Source organism: Falco biarmicus, chromosome 9 (assembly GCF_023638135.1).
Source record: "Falco biarmicus isolate bFalBia1 chromosome 9, bFalBia1.pri, whole genome shotgun sequence".
NCBI lineage: Eukaryota > Metazoa > Chordata > Aves > Falconiformes > Falconidae > Falco > Falco biarmicus.
The window spans coordinates 10,365,706-10,387,025 of NC_079296.1; the positions used below are offsets into that span (position 1 = coordinate 10,365,706).

Below are 21,320 nucleotides of genomic sequence, written 5' to 3' on the forward strand. Positions count from 1 at the left end.
ACCAGAACAAAGGACAGTCCATTGGGACTTGATGTTCAGCCACAGCAATCCTTTTTGGCGGAGCTGGTGACCCACCCCCGGGCTGACGGAGCGCTCTGGCAGCCAGGACTCTGCTCTGACACCGCTGCCATGTGGATCTCTTTATTTTACTCACCACGTCGGGTCCTTCACACTGACACATGATAAAGCCACAAGAGAGCTACTTTGTAAGGACTGTTTCCTTGCTGCTGAGACTTTTTCTTTCCGTCCCTCTCTCCTGTTGACCGCAACATGCCCTCACTGTTTTGTCTTGTTTACAATATAAGCTTGATTTAGCAAAAAAAAACAACTAAAAAAAAATATCCAGAAAAAAAAAGAGGAAAAAGCATAGGGGTGAGAAGAAGAAATGTATTGGTTTTATATCAAGCTATTAGATAGAACTTTAACTTTTCATTGTGTGCATTTTTGTAAATTGTACAGTAAAAAAAAAAAAAGAAAAAAGAAAAAAGAAAAAAATACTCTTTATGTAGAGAATTAGTCCAATTGTCATTCAGGTCCCACTGTTTCTACGAATGCTCCAGTTGTTCACTACTAAGTGCCTAACCTTTGAAATCTTTCACAGCGACGATGCAACCTCTTGCTTCGATGCATCAGACCTTGGGGCGAGCGTGGGGAGGGCAGGAGGGGAGGGAGGGCACAGCCCGGAGGAGCTGCTCGTCTTGGAGGTTCCGCGGAGCACAAATGCCCGCGTCGCGTTACTGGACAGTGTATTCGAGTACCAGGTTGGAAGCTTACAGTGGGGAAGGCAAACACGGTTTGGGGTTGGTTTGGGTTTTGTTGGCCTTTTTTTTTTTTTTCTCTTCTTTTTCTTCTTTTTTTATTTATTTTATATATATTTTTATTGGTGGGAGGGGAGTGATTGCAGCAAATAAAACCGGCCTTTTCTCATTGACTAATGTTTAGGTCCTGCAGGAGAGATGCAGGTGGAAAAGTACAGTATCTGCAGAGATGCTCTTGCAGGAGCAGCAGCGCCTTTTGCACTGCATGTCAAGTTGCAGTCGGGCTGCGAGAGCTCTGGCCAGGTTCTATGGGCAGTTGGAGAGAGCAGTTGGAGAGAGTCTTGATTTTGTTGCCTGTTAAGAGAAGGTTAAAAAAAAAAAGCGCTAAACCTCTACTCTGATTCTCAGGGATGAGATGTCTGTGTTCTTGCAATGCCTCCTGTGTTGGATGATTTCCTTCTTTTGGGCACGGGTGAATTTCTGTGCTTTGAGCCTGGGAAAGGGGCAAACGCGTTGTGCCAGTGGGGAGGGAGCGCTGAAAGAAAAGCCAGGGCAGGACCTGGTGTCTGTGGGTCTGACAAACCGTTGTAGGGCTAATTTGGGGCACAGGCAGCCAGACGACGCGTAGTGAGCTGTCAAAAGGTTAAAGAAGGAAGGGTGGGAGGTGCCAGGCAAGCACATGGCTAAAAATGCTGATAGGAAGGAGGAGATGGTTGGGCAGATAATTTTTTGAGAGGATCTACCAAGCCCCAGGACTGTGAAACCTCTGCAGCCGAAGTGGTCGCTTATGATGAGCAGAGGTCCTGCTGGACCCTGGTGACTCGTTTTGTCGCTGGGGTGCTTGGAGGGCATCAGATGCTACCAAAATGCTCAGGAGGTCTCTCGTGCTCTCAGCAAAAGTCTTTCAGCCTCAGGCAGGGAGCAGTCTGCTGTAGGGTGGGTCTTCACATCTCCTGTAGCTCTTCTGTTGAGGCAATTCAACCTGTTTTCGTTTCCTTCTGTGTTTTTGGTTTTGTTTTTTTTTATGTTCCGTTACGAACTAGTAATCTCTGGCCAATCTCATCCCTGGATTCTGCTAAAGGATAACTCCTGTCTATATCTTTGTCTCTGTATTTATGTGCACTTTGAATAAAGCAAGTGCGGTGGCCAGAGGTCCACCATGGGTAATGGCTGTAATTTGCAAACGGAGGGCTATGCAACAAGATGACACGTTTGGAAACACATCCAAACCACCAACAGTCAGAAAGACCTTCATCCATTCTGTAGCTTTATCTGCTGGATTTTCTGTTTCAGGCTTCAGCATGATTGTGACCAAATGTTTTATACATTTTCCTTATATGAAGGCACAAACACTTTATTTGAAATTTTAAAGAAAATGTTACTATTTTACTCCAGGAAGGAGAGGGAAAACACAATCTCTCTGACAGTGCATGCAAACATTGTACCACAATGGAAAGCAAAAGAGATGTCTTTCTGTACTGAGTAATTCTGACTTTTTCTCCACTCTGCCTTTCCCCTTCCTCTACCTTTTCAGCCCCCCAGGCCCCAGCCCCTCACTGACACACCATCTGGAAGCGCACAGCCAAACGACAGCCTTGGGTCACTCCAATTCTTAGGCAGAACCCGAAGAAGAATAATCTCAAGTTGTCTAATCCTCCACCCGCCTCGCAGGGGTCGATGACAGTGACAGACAAGCCTGACCACAATTGTTCATAACCCTTTTCCTGCCTTTTTTTACAGCCTCTCTGCTGTCTCTTCAATGCATACATGATATTTCCAAGAATCCTCATAGTGAGTTGCCAAACTTGAATTGCACCAATCAGTTTTCTGCATCCAGAACCAGTCTCGTAGTGGCTGTACTTTGAATAAGTAATGTTTGCATGTAAAATATATACATATATACATATATATAAAAAGTATGTGCATGGAAAATGTTTATCTTCGTACTTTTTTGATACAATGTATTCATCAGTTGTTAATTTTTAATTATATTTGATATAAATTGGGGGTTTGTTGCAAAACTTTATATTTAAAAAAACAGTGTTAAAAATTATAAAAGTTCCAACCATGCAACACAAGCGGAACTTTACCCCCCCCAAAAAAAGGGGGAAAAAAAAAAGGAAAAAAAAAGTTCTGTGATTGCCTAGTTTGCTGCCTGAGTAATATTTATCAGCCAAACTTTGAATTCTGCAGTTGTTTCTACAATTACATTTTGTATGAAGCAAAGTCCTTGAATTAAAATAAAAACTTAGCAAAAAACCTTACAAATTCAAAGATGGTGTGTGCAGTGTGCCTAGTGACCGGGAGAGCAGCCTCCCACCGGCGGGCTGGCTAGGAGAGAGCTGCAGGAGGCAGCTTGGCTGGACCACCGCGCTGAGGGATAGCCCCTGAGATCTGGTGTGAAACTGGATGTAGTTTAGCCCAAATTGGGATGCTTCAAAGAAATGGGCCACGTCTGTGTTTGTTTCCATACAGGCTTCACAGATGCTTGGTCTGAGTAGAGAGCTGTTTGCAAATTTGCCTTTGCAGTGTGGATCCAGTATGGAGATTGCAGTTCCTGGAGTCCAACAGGCAGCAAAATCACATAATTTAAGCTGAGGTTTACAAAAAAACCCTAGCAGTAATTGATTCCTTCAAGGTTTTTGACAGAGGGATGGTTTCTCTTGCTGATGTGCAAAAATGTTGCGCATGCGGCTCCCTTTAGCATTAACCCTTATTAAATTTCTGCATTTGAACCCATTTCTTGGCGTTACCTCAGGGAAGCACGGGCATGGACATCAGTGGCTGTGGGGCTGGATTGGCGCCAGCAGGCTGCCACGTGTCCAGGGTGTGCTGTAGCACTTGTAGAAAAAAAATAATATTAATAATTATAATACTTGCTGGGTGTACCTTGAAGTTCCTACTCCCGAGGCTTGCACTGAGCAGAAGGAAAACCCAAGGGCTGTTGGTACATGGGCAGGAACTTTTTCAGGGAACATCCTGGGTGGAGAACCGCCCTGATTCCCCACACAGGGGAAAAATCCACTGTGTGCAACTCCTTCATCAGGGACTGCTGGTGCGATGCTTCTGGCAGCGCCAAGGACAGCTCCAAAAAATTTTTGAGAAAAATTAATAGCAGCTGCAGAGCGTCGCTGAAGGGAGGACCATCGCATTGTTGCATTTCTTAATACTCTCCAGAGCACGAGGTCTATTTTAGTATGCAACTCTTATTCTTCTCTCTTGCTGCATCTTTGCTGTGATGAGACCACCCCAGGTCCCACCTGAGACTTGGGCATGGTGTGAAACGCAAGGGAAAGGTCCTTAACTTCCTGATCACAGGTCAGGCTGTAACATGGGAAGAAAATTGTTTTGCTTGAGGTCACACAATACATTATTAGTGAAGTTTTGAGCAGAAGAACTTCTCTTGACTTGCAGTCTAGTCTGTGCAGGGTTTGGGTTTCTTGGGCAGGGTGACAGGGGAGCACAGGGGAGAAAAGTAGGATTTTTATTACCTTTTTGAGATATCCCAAACAAGCACGCAAAATGGATTTCTTAATGTGTCTGAGCAGTGTACAAGGGAAGGTTTGTGCATCCCAACTTCAGCAGAGACCCCGTGGCATTTGCTCCACCACAACCATCTGGGGAGCTGGAATCTGCCTGGAGGACCAGATGAGCAACCTCTCCCCTCCAGATGTGTGTCACACAGGAGCTCCAAACCCAGTTTACAATCCCATATGTGTTTTTAAATCCGTAAAGCCTTTTGATGGTTTTCTGCCCACCCCCCCCCTTTTTTTTTTTTTAAAAATTTCTTTTGACCTGTTTCAGTTGTATTCTTTTGGTCCGTGAGACCAAGGCAGCAATGCACCCCACAGCTTCTACAGGGACTGCCTAAGCCCTGGGCTGAAGGAGCTGGAGCAGCTGGGATCCCTGCTGCCACACTCAGAGCATCTCCCACATCTTCGACACTGGAGCTGAAACACCTGGCTTTGCTTCGCAGGGTTTGGGTCCAGCTGAACTCCACAAAACGGCTCTATTTTTGTACCTTGGCCCCAGCGCTGCCTGGTCCTCATGGCCGGTGTGACAACATTCATGAAAAGCTGCTGTGAGTGAGTTTGCATCAGGTCTCTTCCCCTCAGCGGCACATCTTGCTAGCAGAGACCGCTGTATTTCTGTTCCCTAGATCTCCACTCCCAGCCCTGCGGATACAATCTGGATCAGTATTTCTGAGGACAGCACTCCCATGCTTTGTTCTCGCATTAGGGGGTAGCATTTTCAGGCTTTTTGTACTTTCTAGGGAAACAAAAAATGGAAAAAGGCTGGTTCATCTCCCCTTGCCACTCTTTGAGGGGCATTCCTTGAAATATTTGTCTAAGGATGCAGAAAACTCAGGGCAAGACACTGAACACACCTGAGTCCAAGGTGCTTAGGGAATTTGGCTTTTTGTGCTCCGCGGAGCATGAAAACCCAGCATCACCGGCTGATTCCCCATTCCAGCCACATGTGCAGACAGTGCCTGGAGACTCCTGTGTGCCCTCCAAAGTGATGAATTACTCATCCCAGCAGAATTCATCCCTCTTGATCAGCCCTGAGTAGATCTCCTGATATTTTCTGAGCTGTAGAAAGCACCATTTTCAGAAAGTGCCTGACCATAATAAGCCTCAGCTCAATGCTGTCCCCCAGCACATTCCAAAGTATTTTGCGAGAGAGGCTAGTTTTGCATCTCCATGTAATAAAAAAAAATAAACTGAGATGCCTCGAGGGGACTAAATTACCCAGGGTCATGCAGCAAACAAGTGCAGAAGAGAGGACAAGGTCCTGAGCTCTTGCAGGTTACTCTGCCTCCTTCATGTCTTGGTGTTTTAAATCACTGATGTGTGCGTGATAATTTTACATCCACAGGCTCCTGGTAGGGTGCTAGTGAGGTGCCACAGGGAAGCTGGCATCTCCCTAGCAGACCCATTGGTTCATTGGAGGGAATTCAAAGAAAAGGAGCAATAATGAAAATTATGAAAGGCCGGGGACTGATGTATGGCGATAGCTGTGAGGAGCTCTGCACGGTGATGCGGAAGGGTGGCTCTGATAAGGCTGTGCAAGTATTGGTGGGGGTGAAGTCCTGAGGTGGGGCATGAAGGAGGTGCTGAGCTGTTTGAGAAGGGCGGTCTGAGCAAACCAGCTCCCAAGCGAACTGATGGAAAGACCAGCACGGAGACCCCTGGCCCACAGAGGAAGCCTGGGACATGCCGACAGAGCAGGGCTGTGATTTTTCAAAGAAAACAGTATCAATAACCGTAGTTTATTCATTTTATCTTCATCTCCCCTTTCTGTCATTGCTCTGAAACAGAATATCCCAGCACTGGCTTTGTCTGTGTCTTTTTATTATTTCTTTGTTTCTGGCAGCCTTTCCTCTGCCCAGCACGGCACAAGCAGCGGAGGAGGAGGAGGAGGAGCAGGCACAGTCCTTGTCCAGCTACTCCTGCACAAAAGTCTGAAATACCCACAGGGGTGTAAACCCCCATTTTTCTCACAGGAGACTGAGGAGGGGAGTGGATGTGGTTGCGTCACTGGATTCAGCAAAATGAGAGCATGTTTAGAAAGAGGATGCTGAGCTGAGCCGACAGGACTGCTGCAGGATAAATGCATGACTTTTCCAAGGGTTTTTTTCCCCTCCTCATGAAGTGGAGAGTTGGTTTAAAAGACCTGGTTCTGCAGCTGATCCACCTAAAAAAAACCTTCTCCTGCAGTGGGCTGGCGGCACGTGAAAGTAACGGAGGGCAGCACCTCTGCGCTGCGAGGAGGTTACGTGTCCCACAGCAGCAAAGAGCCAAGGGATGCGACAGGAGAAGTGCTGCTGGGAGAGGTCACAGCCATGGAAGTCAGCAGGATTCAGCAACACCTGAGAAAGGAAAGCCAAGCCTGTGTCACATGCTCTTGACAAATAAAGTCTTCTATGGGGCAAAACAAATGTCTCCTTGAGTGTCTCTGACCTTCGTTTCCTTGACCAGCTGAGTCAGTGCGTGGCAGGGGAAGGGCCTGGGAGCGGCTGAGCGCAGAACGCCAAGATCAGGCAGCAATGGAGCTTACCGAAGCCTAATTCCCCACTGCCATGGTGTGGTGTTTGAGCAAAATGACAGCCAAGGTGACACCGCTGGACGTCTGAGCATCTCCTGTGCTCTGGCAGGGTCCTCCACCCGCAGGCAGGCAGGTCTTCAGCCCCTCGCTCCCATATTTTTTGGGGGTCTCTGGGTGATTGCTGCAGAGAAAACATGAGCATGGACTGGGAGTGAGCCTACCTCCCCAGTGGGCATGAGGCATAACCCCCCAAGGGCCTCTGGGAGCGTTCAGGGGTTTGTCACCCAGGGCAGAGCAGCCTTGGCGTGGCTACAGTGGCAGGGACTGTGCCACTGGTGATACTGGAGGGCTTGGTGTGCAGCCCAGTGGGCTCTGCCAGGGGGATGCACTCGTGCTGGGTGCTGTGCAGGCATGGGGCTGTCTGGGGTGGTGATTGGGGAAACTCACTTTTGGGGTGTCTGCTCGCAGTGCTGCTGCTGTGGCTCTGGAGCCTGCAGTGGTGTGAGGGCTGGGCAGGACCTGGGGGAGGGGGTATTTAACCCATGCAATGCCAAGAAGGGGGTGAACCAGCCCAGATTCTGGGTACGGAAAGCGGCATTAAATCCAGATGACCAGTACAGCTCTCAGGGGGTGGGGAGGGGGGGGGGGGGAGGGGGGGCCGGGGTCCCTCACTCACCCCATGATGCCACGGTGGGAGGCTGCCCTGTTCCCATCACCCTGTGGGAGCAGGGTCGGGTACCCCCCTGGGGGAGGCAGCAGGGTGGGGTACAGCTTTGGGGACAAAGCACTCTGGAAAACACTTACAGCAACTATTATTTGAGTAGCTGGGGTGGTGGTGGAGGTGTCTCCTTTCCCTATGAAGTGCAAACCAGCACGTGGTGGGGGGCAACCCAGCACGTGTGTGTGTGTGTGGGGGGGTCATTAACCCCTGCAGCACCCGCTGGATGGACAAGCACGTGTGTCCGAGCCGGCACAGTGGGGCAGGGGGGGATCCCGAGGGAGGGGTCCCCTCTCCAAGCACTGCAGCGCCGGGGAGCGTTGGGAGCGCTTCTGATTTGGGGTGCGGGGCGTTAACCCCTGCAGCGCTGTGCCCCGGGAGCAGCAGTGCGTGCGGGGCAGGGGGCGGAGGGAAGCCCCCCCGCGGGGTGTGGGGGTCCCCGCAGCGCCGGGCGGGCCGGGGCGGGGCGGGCCGGGGCCGGGGGCGGGGGGGCCGTGCCTGCCCCGGCGGCGGGGCCGGGCCGGGATGCGGCGGGGCCGGCGCCGGGCGCACGATGCGCTGCGGGGCGCTGGCGCTGGCGCTGCTCTGCGCCTTGCCGCTGTGCCCCCCGGGGCTGGAGCCCCCCGAGCCGGGCTCGGGGCTGCACGCAGGTAGGAGCGCACCGGGCCGGGGGGCGGCAGGGCTGGGCAGCGGCCCGGGGGGGACGGGCGTGCTGCCGGCTCGGGGCATCCCGGGCCGGGCTGCTGGGCGCGGCGGTCCCCGCTAGGATGCACTGTTAGCCCGGGGCTCGGCGCCGGGCCCCCCCCCGGAGCGGCCAGCGCGGCTGGGATCCCCCCCGGCAGCGGGTTCCCGCGGGGATGCGGCAGGGGACACCCCCCACCCCCACCCCCTGCAGCCCCGGCATCGCGGCCGCGCTTGCTTTGAGGGCACAAAGGCTTCCCACAGCTGCCGCTGGCATCCCCCGGGGGCTGCGGGGGGCTGCCCCCCTCCAGGCGCTGGGAAGGGCTCTCTTTGGGGGGCTCAGTGTGGCATAAGGGTCTCGGCGGCAGGGCTGGAGCAGGGCACGGTGTCCCTGCTTTCCAAGGGAAGGTGTCCCTCTTCTTGCAGGAGCAGAGCAGCCAGACTTGCTGGAGCTTGTGCATGGCTTCTCCGATGTGTAATATAACATAATGGGCTTGTGTGTGCCACAGCTGGAGCTATTCTTCTATCTGGGGCACTGCAGCACGTCCCCATGTCCCTCCTCTTTCCCCGCTGCGGCCAGTCACTGAGTCATGAAACTTTTCATGAAACTTTTGGGTATGAGAAGTCCTGCCCCTCCCTGTGGCAGGAGCCCCCAGCCGGCTCCCACCTGGGGCAGGCACAGGGGGGTTCAGGCCCCTCACCCTATGGAATGGGCCACGGGGCTGGTTTGTCTCATGAAAATGACAAACAAGCTGTTCCCAAAGTTTGGTGCACAGGGCTGGGGCTTTTCCCTGGAAAGTGCTGAGCTGTGCGGGGCATGACAAATACTTTAATAAAGTGACTGTAGAGAAGGATGTTTATTTTGAAGGAAGCACCGACGTTTGTGGTTGCATTTGCACTGTGCTAACACGTATGGGTCCCGGTCAGAGGCAGTGACCCCATGCTCCTGTCCACTGCGCAACCCCCTGCCCAAACCCATCTGTGTCTGAGTGTGCCGGAGGCTTCAGTATGGCTGCATTGGTGGGAATGTGTTTCTGAGAGGGAAACCACTGATTTATCTCACTAGAGCTTAACTCCACTTGAACCTTGGCTCAGAAACAAGCAGTTCACAGCCTGAGAAACTGAGCTGGGACTTGTGTTCCAGGGGCTGGGACTGGAGCAAAATCCAAGTGGGAATACGGTGCAGGGGACTGGGGTTGAATTGAGGAACGTGGGAGGTGGTAACTCCCGTGAGGGTATTGGGCTGCGTGGGGAGCAAGGGAGAGGGCAGAGAGGGGTGTCTGCAGCCTGGCGTCTCCCTGGGCACAGCAGGGATGGGGAGAGCTGGAAGTGCCGGTTGGCTGTAGCAGCATTAGGAAGCCACATGCTCGTTATAAGGGTTTATTTCCTTTGGGTCATGGGGCAGCCCTGAGGAAGATTTGACTGAGCGTTGTCCAGGTGTGTGGCTTTACCCTCTGATCACTGCTGCCTGGGCTGGCAAAGGTCACAAGCTTCGGCAGGCTTTCAGGTCTTATTGTGGATTCTGCTGGGCAAGGGGGCACTGTCCTTCAAATGTGTGGGCTTCTCAGGCACTGGTGTAAAACAAGACAGTTCTTTGTGGCCGAGGTTCTTCAGCCGGTCCCTGCTGATGGTGCAGTTTGCTCCAGGGATGGCCTGAGCAGCACAGCTGCAGCATATACCCTCCAGGAGGTGGATGGGGAGCTGGGGGCTGCGGAGCCTGGCTGGCCTTCCTGCCCTCGGAGCTGGGCTTGGCTTTGCAAGCTGGAGCAGTGGCCTGTGGCTGGCCGGGTGCTTTGCATGCTGAGCCCAGAGCAAGTGGGGAATAATTGAAGCAGGGAATGAGCGCCCAAGGAGAGCAGCTAATGACTTCAGGCAGCGGTTAGTTGGTGTGCAAAGCTGGTAAGACCTTGTTGAGGTTGCATGTTCTCTCTGCTCCATGCGGAGGAGAGGGCATGCCGTGCAGCATCTGCGGCACCTTAGGACTGGAAAAAAATTAAGATTCAGTTCTTAGATGGATCCATTAGGAAATTAGGATCTGTCTTCTTTCCTGTCCCCAGCTGAGTCAGATGATTTGTTGATGCCTCCTGGTTCTCTGCTTGTGTTGGGATAGCAAGCAGCTGGTATTTCGGCAGTATCGCTGTCATGGGGGTGGCACCATCTCCTCCCTTGTGTCAGGGTGGAAGAGTGGTTTGCATGGGTTGGGCTTGGGCGAGATCAGTTTATAAGTTCATAAGCCCCAGCTGGGGCTTTGGGTTGTAAAAGCAGGAGGTGAATCCATCTGGGAGGGAAATGGGGCTGTTGCTGTTTGTGGTGGTTGTAGCTGTTACCAAAAGGATGTTTGCTGATGATCTCAGGAGGTGTGAGGGCACCAGAAATGGGTGGGAATTGACTCCAGTACTCTGGGAATGGGGTCTCCATGCATCTGTTCCCTCAGAGCACACCCATGCCCTTTAAGCAAACTGTTTGTGCTGAATCAAATCCATCCCTTGAGCTCTATTCCATGCACCACCCAGAGCTGTAAGCTGGTGTGGAAATGGTGGAGAGGATTTTTATATTTTTTTTAGGGGACCATTATAAGGCAGCAGGTGGGACCTGATCTCCCTGCGATCACTGCTGCTGTTGTGCGAGCTGGTGTGCATGGCACATTGTGCAGGGTAGGTAAAGCCCCAAGGCTGAAGAACTGAGCTTGCACCTGTTTTTCCATTGTTTCAGCTGTAACAATTCCTGAGTGAGATGCTTCGCAGCACCGTGGGTCTGTGAAGGTGGGGGCAAGGTGGCACTGGCCGCATTTCTCTGAGTTTGGGGTGCTGTGGGGTTGCACGAGCCCTAGCTGCCTCTGAGCATCCCCCCTCCATGTTCCTGGTGCCCAGATGTGCTGGCACCAGCAGGCACAACACGGGTGTCTCTGGGGCTTTGCTGAGCTCAACCCGCTGTTCAGGGGATGCTGTGTTTAAGAAGGAGGGGAAAATGGGTAAACCTCCTTGGGGTAGTGGGAGTCCAGTGGCTCCAGGGCCCCTGAGAGCTGTTTTTTCCCCCCATGAAGTGCAATAACCATAATTGCAACCCAGCCCCACAAAACTCCCCAAATCAACCCAGAAAAATCCCGTCTGGGAACGTGACCCAAAAACGAATGTGCATGAACAATTTGCCATTAATTAAAGCTTAGAGTCACCCAATTAAAATCTGCTTAATTAAGGGATGCATCTGCAAATGCAACGCTTGGCTCCTGCAGATGGTATTTCTTGCTCGAGGGTTGGTGAAAGTAGTCTTTCAGTAAATTATCCTCCTGGAGGTCTGGTACTCCAAAATGTCAAATACAGCGTTGCGGAGCAAGGCTCCACAAATCTGGTGTCTTATGCTATCGGGTGCTTGTAATTAGGATGTGTGTGTGGACTTTGTGAACTAAATGTGTAACCTAACATAAATAAGCAAAATCATACATAAATTGTGGTGTGTTAGTACTGTTTGTGTATGTATAGTAGCGTATACTTTATAGATCACATCTGTGTGCATGCATGTGTATGTATATAAAAATGATGGTAGTCTTAACTAGTTTCAAGTCAAATTGCTTAAAAATTCAGAAATACCACATTTGGAGTCTTCATATCATCTGCACTTAACCCTCCAGTGCATGCACATTACTATGGAGTCCTCAATTAGGCAATTATATGGGTTTTGGTTTTTTTCCCCTTTCACAAGATCCTAAACTGTGCATTTAAAACGGCATAAATACAGGGGTCACTGCCCCTATCCCCATCACAGAGAGCATCTGTGCAGCCTTCCCCTGTGGCTGTTTGCCCCTGTGAAGGCTGAGAATGAACGATTAAAACTTCAGAGCTTGTAGGAGTTACAAGGGCCCCCAGACAGACCCCGCCAGTATATTTTTACAATGCAGCTTTTATCTCAGAGGTCCTTCGTGTGATCCTCTTAGCCAAGGTTTTCTGCACCAAAGGATGGAGGGGAGAGCCAGCCTGGCCTTGTTGTGCTTTGGGTCCATTCGAAGGGGGCTGGAAGGATGGATGCAGGGTTGCTGCAGTGGTGAGGTGGTCGGTCTGCTCAACTCCCCTGCAAAAAGAAGAAGCAAAACCTGGAGAATTTGGTGTGGTGGTTTTTGGCCGGGCCTGAAGGAGTGCCTCTGTTTTCCCATGTGATGTGAAAGTTGTCCCATCGTAGCATGGAGGCTTGGAGCGATGGCAAAGCTGGTGTTCCCAGGTGAGCTGCAGTGGGAGGTTGCCCTTGCAGCTGAAAAACACCCCCCTCATCTGAAGTCTGAGTTTGCTGGGCATCAGTTTCCAGCTGTACCTGCTGGATGAAAGAGCCCTTTTCCAGCCTAAAATCCTCCTGTTCCTTTGTTCAGGAATTGGAAGGAGGTGGGTAGAGGCAGGAGCCCTTGCTGCTTTCCCTCGGACAAATACAGGTGGCACAAATGCCATCACTTGCACTTGTTAACTCTTGGTTGCTGGGTTGTATCCCCCCTTGCACCACCCTCAGTGCTGGCTTGGGTGTTTGGGGAACCCCAGCCTGGATGTGGCCCCAATTTCCTCTGATATGTCTGGAGGAGAAGGCACTGACCTGGGACATGACACCGCATTTCAGGATGTGGCATACGCTGGAGGTTTTCACACTGCCCCCTCTAAATGCTGCCATCCCACCTGCTACTGCTTTCTTCCTGAGGTGATGGTGACACACTATGCTTATGGCAAAGCCGTAAGGGACGGGACCCCGGGGTGCAGGGACACTGGGGGGTGTGCATGCACAGAGCTGGTACCGGTCCTTGGGCTGCTGTATCCTGACAGCTGCTGTGATGATGCTTTTTGTTGTGGTGTTTGACTTTGCCGAACTTGAACTGTTTGGATTGAAGAGTCTTTCTGTTATATGTCTGTCTCATGCTGAATTATTTGAAAAATTTCAGCCAAAACTGTCCAGCAATTCCCAGGATCCCTGTCTTCAGTGTGTATTTGTATTCCTGTAAGCTGGAGCACAAACTTGAAGTTTGGCAGCAGCCCCATGAGAAATCCTTCCAGATTAGACCAACTCATAAAATCTTAAACCTTTCCATGAGCAATGGGCCATACAGAACCTAATTTCCTAAAAACTCTCTCTCCCTGTCGATTTATTTTTTTTTAAGTGCCCACCTTCTCTGCGCCAGCAGGTCTGGATGCGGCCCTGGGTGGGCTCTGGCACTTGGCAGCCCATGTCCCCATGCGTGCCACCACCTGCCTTGGCACCAGGGATGCTCATGCTGCTTGCAGCTCTATTTTTTTGCACGTAATGGGTGGAAATCATTACATTTCAGCTCTAATGTACTGAGAAAGGGCTTCAAGGGTGCATAAGTGCTCTTTCTTAGGGGAAGGTTTTTCTAGAGGAGAAGGAGAATGGATAGCCTGTATGCTGCAGGTTTACAATCACATAAACTTACCAGGAAGTTGAGCTGGATGATAGAAGCATCACACCTGTGGAAAAATAAACAGTTTGAACTGGGCTGTGCACTGTTACGCCTAAACTGGGGCCTGCTCTTGTTGAAATACTGACAGGAGCCTCGCTGCTCTCCCGGGCAAAGCCTGGTGCCGGCAAGCAGCTCCAGCTCCTGGCGCTCAAGCCAAGACTAAGCCAGACTGGTTTTAAGTTTGCTTCCAGCAAGGTGGAGGGGTCCTGGGGGGTGGATGCAGGGTCTGGTGTGAGAAGCAGCTCGGGGTGGCTCTCCCCACCACTTGCCTCCGGCAGGCTCCCAAAAGGCTCCTGATTTCTCGCAGGGGGAACTGCCATCTGCTCCTGGTTGAGGTCCTGGCTGTGCCGTGGGGGCTGTCGTAACGTTCCACCGCTGGGCGAGGAAGCCAGAGCTCTTTGTCTATGTTCAGTATGTGCTATATATATCCACAACATTAATCTTCTCTTTCACAAACCCTGTAGTCATTGTGGGGCCATGGGCTGGTGTTAAGCCTGTGTGGGCAAGGGATGCTGGCTGTGCTACCACTACCACAACCACAGTAGCTGCGAACGGTTAGGGCTGAGCCTCCAAGGAGAAGAGCTGATCCACTGATCACTGTGGTGTGGGGGGTCATTCGTTCCTCTGGGGGTTTGGGTTTTTTGAGGCTTCTTTGGGAAGGAAGGCTCAGGAGCCCCTTTGGAGAGGTGGATATCACATAGCTGGTGGGGACTCTTGGGTGCTGGGGGCTCGGTCCTCAGGGTCATAGCTGGGTGCAGGCTTGGGGCTTGGCTCCACAGGGTGTGAGGAAGGAGCCCTCCTCTGCAGGGATGCCCTGGCGGCTGGGAGGGTCTGTGCTGGTGTGGCAGCTCTTGCCCAGGCAGGCAGGGAAAGGGTCTCTCTATGCTCCTGCCTGCCAACCGCAGCAGCGTTTCAGGGGACAGGTGCGAGCACAGAAACCTCCTTTCCTTCAGCTAGAAAGAGAACAGGTGGCTGTTCGCCCCTACCTACTATCCCATAGCATGGTTTGTGGGCTATTTTTTTTCATGTCCTTTGCTCCCTATTTTTAAATGAGCCAGGTTGGGTCTGTCCCCTTCCTTCACAGCGCACAGCAAGCGTGGGAGAGCTCAGCGAGAGGCTGACCATCCTTGGCTCTGCGGGCTGCATCATGGGGTGTAGCAGCGCAGTGAGATCTGGTGCTGCCATGGGCTCTGCTTCACTGGGGGCAGACGGAGGCATTGGCAGGGGGAAGTGCTTCCTGATCACCAGCTGTGGCAAAGGGACTCCTTGTCCCTGTTGTTCCTTCATTGTGCAAAGGCTTAATTCAACCTGCAGCCCCTGTGACAGAGCAGTCAGCTGAAAAGCTTTGCTCCCTTGTGGTCATCAATTAAGAAAAAAACCTCTCTAAGACTTAAGCAACCTCTTCCCCTGCCTTTCCCACTCCCAGAACTCAAGGGAGCAACACAGTGACAAAAATCAGCTTCTGTTTAGGGCACGTCAAGCTTGACAGTGCGTCTCTGTCCCACAATGATGGCAATTAGTGCAGCACTAATTACCCACATGGAACTTTGCCTAGCTCTCCCATCCTTCCTGGCAGTGTAATTCCTGCAGGGTTAAAGGCCACCTCAGGTCACATCAGGCTGATCCTGGTGCTGCTGGGGACAAGGGTGCCCGGGCGCGCAGCTGTTGGTGCTGGCTGGGTTGATGGGATGCAGACAGCGGGATGGGGGCTGCAGCAGCCCCTTGCCCTGCGACCATGAGTCTCCTTGTTTCTTTGCCACAGTGGTTTCACAGACAGCTTGCAGCGTCTCTGCAGGACGGAGCAGCAGTATTTGCTGTGATGAGATGGATTTGTTTTCCCTGGTATCTTTTCCTGCTCCTCCCTGCCCAAGGTGCCTGCTGGGGGACAGCATTTGGGAAGGGGCAAGGAGACCCAAGGTGACACGATGGCTCTCCATGAGCAAAGCTGCCTCTGGCACTTCCCCTTCCCTGCTCACTTCCAGCAGCCCTGATGCCTTCTGCAGGTGTCCCCCCGGCATGCAGGAGGATGCAGGTGGCACTGTGGCCAGCTTCCTTCTCCAGGAAGGACAGACCCAACTGTTTCAGTCTCTCCTCACAGGCAGGTTCTCCAGCCCCTTGATCATCTTCAAAGCCCTCTCTATTTTCTGCCTCCCCTCCCATCAGCTGCTTGGTGGCCAGGGCTGGATGATGTGCTCCACAACAGCCTGCCAAGGCCATCACCCTGTTGCAAGCCCTAAAATTTGCCTTGGTTCCTCCTCTAAAGCTCATGGGAGCTGCAGTGGGGAATTCTTGCTGCAGGAGTTTTTGTTGGGGAAGGTAAATGCGGAGCTGCTTGTGGAGCCCCCCCTCCTGCCTTTCCATGGGGGTTCACTCCCCGGAGAAGAGTGTAAAGGGGTGGTTAATTAATGAGGTTTCAGCCCGGGCTGGTCTGCTTGGGGTTTGGGGAGGGCTTCTGAGGCCGTTCAGCCAAGCTGTGCAGTGCAGTGGGGGAGCAGTTGTGCTTGGTTCCCAGTCGCCACGGGCAGCAAGTGAGCGGCGATGGCTGCACCAAAACTGCTCTTCACCCTGGCGTCCTTTTCAATGCTGCAAGTTGTCAAGTCTTTCTGCCAGTGTTGCCAGTCCAAAACATTTTAAGAGTTTGTCAAGGGACCCAATAATTCTTTCCTGAATATCAAGACATAGATACACGCTTCTGTGCTTATTTCTGCAGGAAGAAGGTTCATCAATCCGCTTTTTAGAGCAGAAGGGGAGTTTCTGCCCAATTCCCATGGCTTCCAGAACTGGGGCTCAGGGAAGGCTCCAGCCTTCACTGGGTGATGAGCACAAGCTCACTGGAGCTGCTGTGCATTATTGAATAACCAAGCGCATTAAGGGCTTCGCCAAGCAGTCAGTTTGCACAAGACTTTCTCAGAAGCTTCACACTGGCGTTAGCACAAATACCCCTCTGTTAACACTGCATCGTCCTGCCCGGAGCAGGTTCATCCTCAGGTGCTTCTCCTCCAGGTCCCTCTCAGTGTCTGCAATGAGGAGCAAGAAGTAATTGACCCTTTCTAGACACATGGCTTTCTTTTTAGGCTTACTGTCCTTTTCCTTTTGTTTTTTAAAAAAGGGAAGGTGTTAGTGCAGACCATGCAGCTTTGTGGCTCCCAAGGCAAAGGGAGGCAGCTGGGGTTTTCTAGAGGTGTGATGCCCTTTGGGATCGGGGTGTACCTAAAATTGGAAAGATGCTTGTACTAGACTCTGTCTGAAAAATGCCTGTGCTGATCTGAGCATGCATAGCATCTCCCATGGCAGCTTGGCCCACAAGGGCATTGTTACTGCTTGCTTTTTTTTTTTTTTTTTTTTTTTTACACAGTCAAGTTCTTCATAAATTAGTTCATTATTTGAAAGATGGGAGTGATTAGTAAAAAAACTGGCAGAAAATGGAGATTTGTTGGGAAGGGAATCTGGCCCCAAACATCAGAGCTGGCTGGAAACATTTTTCCCCATGTCTTTCCAGTGTGTTTGCAACACGAAAATGCACTTTCGGCACTTGAGATGCTGAGATTTTCCTACATAAAATTTTCCCTTAGAATAATTTGTAGCTTTTCCATTGAGAAAACGAAAATAGGATATTTCACTGCGGAGCAGTTTAACCCCAGTAAAACCAGTTACCCCTTCCAGCTTGGAGCAGTGGCTGCACACCTCAGGTGATAGGAAGTCTCCTTTCCTCGGGATCTGTCATCCCACCCTGCTTCTCCTTCCCCATCCCAGTCCAAGAGAGTGGGTCCGTTCATCCTGGGAACTAACACAGCTCTGCAAGGCGATGCAGGTCAATACTAAGCTCCCTCCAACTGAAATAAGATAGTCCATTTCCAAATATCTCGTTCAAATTGTTTCACTTGGGAAGAATGTCAGAATTCCTTTTTTATCGAAAACGCCTCAGTGAACTGCCTGGTGACTTTAAGACATTCCTTCCCCTTCTCCTTCCTAGCTCCACGCATTTTTTCTCTGCTCTGAAACCAGACAGATGGAGCAGGGGTATTTCAGTGCCTGATCATAACCACGCGTGGAGGCAGCGGTGGAAATACTGGCGTCTCCCTAGGCTGGGATTTCTCATGTCTGCTGGAGTTGCTGAGCGCCGGGGGCTCACCAGGCTGGGGAGGGCTGAGCTTCGCTCGCCCCTGCTGCCCCAAAGGGTGAACTCTGAAATATTGCTGCAGCCACTTGCATAAGGTGCTTCACATATTTCCCCGGACAGTCTCGCAGGGTAACAAAGAGCTAATGCACAGATTTGGTGCTGGGGATGAGTTGGGGCAATGCGTCTGGTGGAAAGAAAGGGCCAAACCTCCTGTAGCTCATGTCACCCTCACGGCTTCTGGCCCTGCTTTGGGCAGTTCGTGTGGTGCTTTTCCCAGAGGCTGGGCATTTGCCATTCAGTGTCCCAGTAACCTTCCTGCCACTGAAAAAATCTGGGCAGGAGATGCTGCTGCCGAGAGCAGAGTCGTGGGCTGAGGCTGAAGCACAACACCATGGGGTGTAAGCTCATTCCCAGGGTGGCGGGAATCTTTCCATGGGCATATAGCCTTCTGTCCTGCTCTAAGGAGTCCCATAATCTGCATTTATTGTCACTTGAGAACTCTGCTTAGTGGTAGGGGCTCAGCCCTGCGGATGGGACCTGCTGCTGCAACACGTGGTGTTCCTGCTTGTGTGTGGTGACTCCATATGGCAGGTGTGCAGTTCGTCCCCTTCTGCACTTGCTGTGGGGAAATTATAGGGGTTGGGCACAGGTCAAACAGATTTACCCCAGGGAAAACAGTTGATTTTTGTTATTTTCACCAGAGTGCAAATGAAAATCAATTTTTATTTTTATTTTTTTGTCTTCTAAAATCATTCAAATAGTAGTTTCTATTATCTTAAAGAAAGATAATCAACTTTTATTTGTTGAAAGCTGACTACCCTCACGACTAGCATTATGCAGGGGTATGCTTCCCCAGTTGCAGAAGATGGGTGTAAGTTGATACATTGAGATAAGACATAAAATATTTCCATCGGGACTTGGAGAAATAGGAGAAGCATGTAGGTAATACATTGCAGAGACATCTTAAAGCACTTCAGTCCCGAACTCACCCGTGACAGATGTAGGGATAATCTCTCCTGCTGCTATACTGCAGCTCTGCAGGAGGATGCAGCTGATCCTTACCGCAGCAGCAACCGTTTAGAGCTGGCAATGAAAACCAGGAGGTCATGGTGGGAGGATGGTTTAGTGCAGAGAAGGGCAGGGGGTCTTCCACACCAGCTCACCTGGATGGTTTTGATGGGAGAAGCTGGTCTAGTATCCCTCCCTCATTCTGGGGTGGTTGCTAAATGCCTGGTGTCCGGACCTCTTTCTGTGAAGGCTCTGAGCTGACATCTCTTTGCAAGACGAAATGCAGCCAGGCAGCAATGTTCCATTAGCTCCTCTCTTTCTCTCTTGTTTTTTTAAACCTGCTAGACATGATGTTTTGAAGCAGTGCTGTTTTTTTGCCAGCTTGCTGTGTCTCATCCTTATGCATTCCCTCTCTCGCTACTCCTGTCAGTGCCAACATTTATGCCATTGCAGTTTCAGCAGAGCGCTCTGGTTTAGAATGGAGAAACACGGGAGTTGATGGGCTTGCTTGGAGCAAATCCCACCAGCTGGGGAGAAATGCCATGTTGCAGTGCAAGAGCTGAGGGTGACACAACTCACCCCTGAAAACTGTAAATTGGAAGAGGTATTCAAAGTAACCCCAGGCATGAAGACCTTGGAGTCGTAGGGTGAGGGTGGGGGGTGAGGAGAATTTATTGGGGTATTCTGTATGTGGGACCCAGACCTGGTGTGTTATGGGGCATTTCTATGCCTCTGTACTAACAATTAAGTGTGTGTATACTTAAGATTGAGTATGAGTACATGCTACAGGTTAAGTATGGCTGTTCAGAGTGAAAAAGGTAAATTTTGTTATTACTTTTTCTGCTTTGCGGCTGCTGAGCCTTTGTTTCTAAGCCACATTTTCCTGGTAGCTTCCACTGGGAGTGGGAAATGCTTTACTGAAGAGGCAGGTTAAATGAGTTGCCATCCAATGAAGGCATCTGCTGCACAGAAGTGAAACCTTTGGTTTGACAGAGTTGCCTTATTAATATTTTCTTAAAGCCCTCAAATGGATCAATTAAACAGCTGGGTTTTGCCCGTGGAAATGCTGGTCTTTGTTTTGGCAGGTGGGAATGTACCAGGCCTGAGTGAGATGTTCTGTAATGAGAGCTATTAAAAGGTCATTAGCGATGCAGAGGGGTTTTGAAGTTAGATCTCACTTTCCGGCAGCGAGCTTTGTGTGAGCAGATTTTTAACAATCCCTGTGATTTTTTTTCTTCTTCTTTTTTTTTCCTTTTCCCCTTACTGGAGCATTTCAGCTGTTTTAATTTTGAAGGTGACAAACTAAAAGATTTGGGTGAGAGAAGTGAGAGGAGACAGACCTAGTCTCCATCATGCCACATGGTCCTCCTTGTCCTGGCCAGTGACTAGGGGACACGGATGCAGAGATTTAACTGAACTGCAAAGAAAGAGGGAGAAAGAGAGAAAAACAGTGGATGCACACTCTGTATGTAAAGTTTGAGTGACTTAAAGAACAGCTTTTTGGTAGGATGGCCTCACTGTCCCACATCCCTTGGAAACTCCTGCCTGTGCCTGGGTCTAGCCAGCTCCTTGGTGCCTGTCTGGTGTTTTCCCCATGGATTCTGTAACAGAGGGTTGAACGCAGCCAGCACCGTGGCACAGAGATGCTTTGTGGTGTGAGTGCCAGAGATTTTGCAGGAACTCAGTGGCCACTATCAGCTGGTTGTGGGGTCTCGCTTTCTTCCAGGACAGGGTGGTTGGTGTAGGAACCTTCATTCCTGGCAGCACATGCAGAGGTCTGGTTTGATTCCATGAAGATTGTGTTTCTGCCTTGTGGCCTCAGAGCAAAGCCAGACAACCGAGCCCTGAGCTCCCTACCACAACTTAAATGAAAAATTGCACTATTTGTTCCTGTTTCATGTCAATAACTGCAAGGTTTTGTACTCATCTGGGAGGAGGGAAGGGCCTGAGCTCCTCACACAGGAGTGTTTGAGCAAGACATCAGCCTTGGGGAGATTGTAGATCCTGTGCTGAGCCCTCCCATGCTCCATAGGCAGCTGGAAATTATCCCCAGCCTTCCCACTGATGTGCTCTGTTGCAGAGACAAAAGCAAAGCAGCTTGCAGCTGCCCCAGACCTGCTGCTTCGGCTGGTACAGAGGAGGAAAGTGCTCCTTCTCCCTTGCCAGTGGGAAATGCATGAGGGTGAGCATGTGTTTAACACACACACACACACACCCAGCTGTACGTCACCGCCAGGTGTTTTCTAGTTGCCATACAGTCTGAAACGGCTTTTGGCGTTAAATCCCTCAGGGCTGAAGTCCACTTTGATGGCTATAAACTGGATGCTGCAGTTGTCAGGCAGGTCAGTGCTTGCCCCTGCTCCCTTGGCTGACTTGAACGTGGATGAAAGGTGGGGGTTCCTGGGCTGGCTGCTCACCCCTGACTTGCTCCCAGCCCCCAGGAAGAGCTGCTGATCCCAGCTTGCTGAGGATGAGCCACAGCGGTGCCCAGCTCCCTGTGTGTCTGTGGCTCATGGAAGCGAAAATCACCCTGCTCAGGCT

At 51.1% G+C, this 21,320-nt stretch overlaps 1 protein-coding gene across 1 annotated transcript in view; it reads left to right on the forward strand.

Moving 5' to 3' along the window:
• Positions 1 to 8,058: 8,058 nt before the first annotated feature.
• The window catches only part of LOC130155549 (collagen alpha-1(I) chain-like), a 90,636-nt gene continuing 77,374 nt past the window's right edge, over positions 8,059 to 21,320 (forward strand). The window contains exon 1 of the mRNA XM_056352936.1: positions 8,059 to 8,174. Within this exon, the coding sequence (XP_056208911.1) occupies positions 8,078 to 8,174 (97 nt within the window). The 5' untranslated portion in view covers positions 8,059 to 8,077. The remainder of the gene's footprint in view (positions 8,175 to 21,320) is intronic.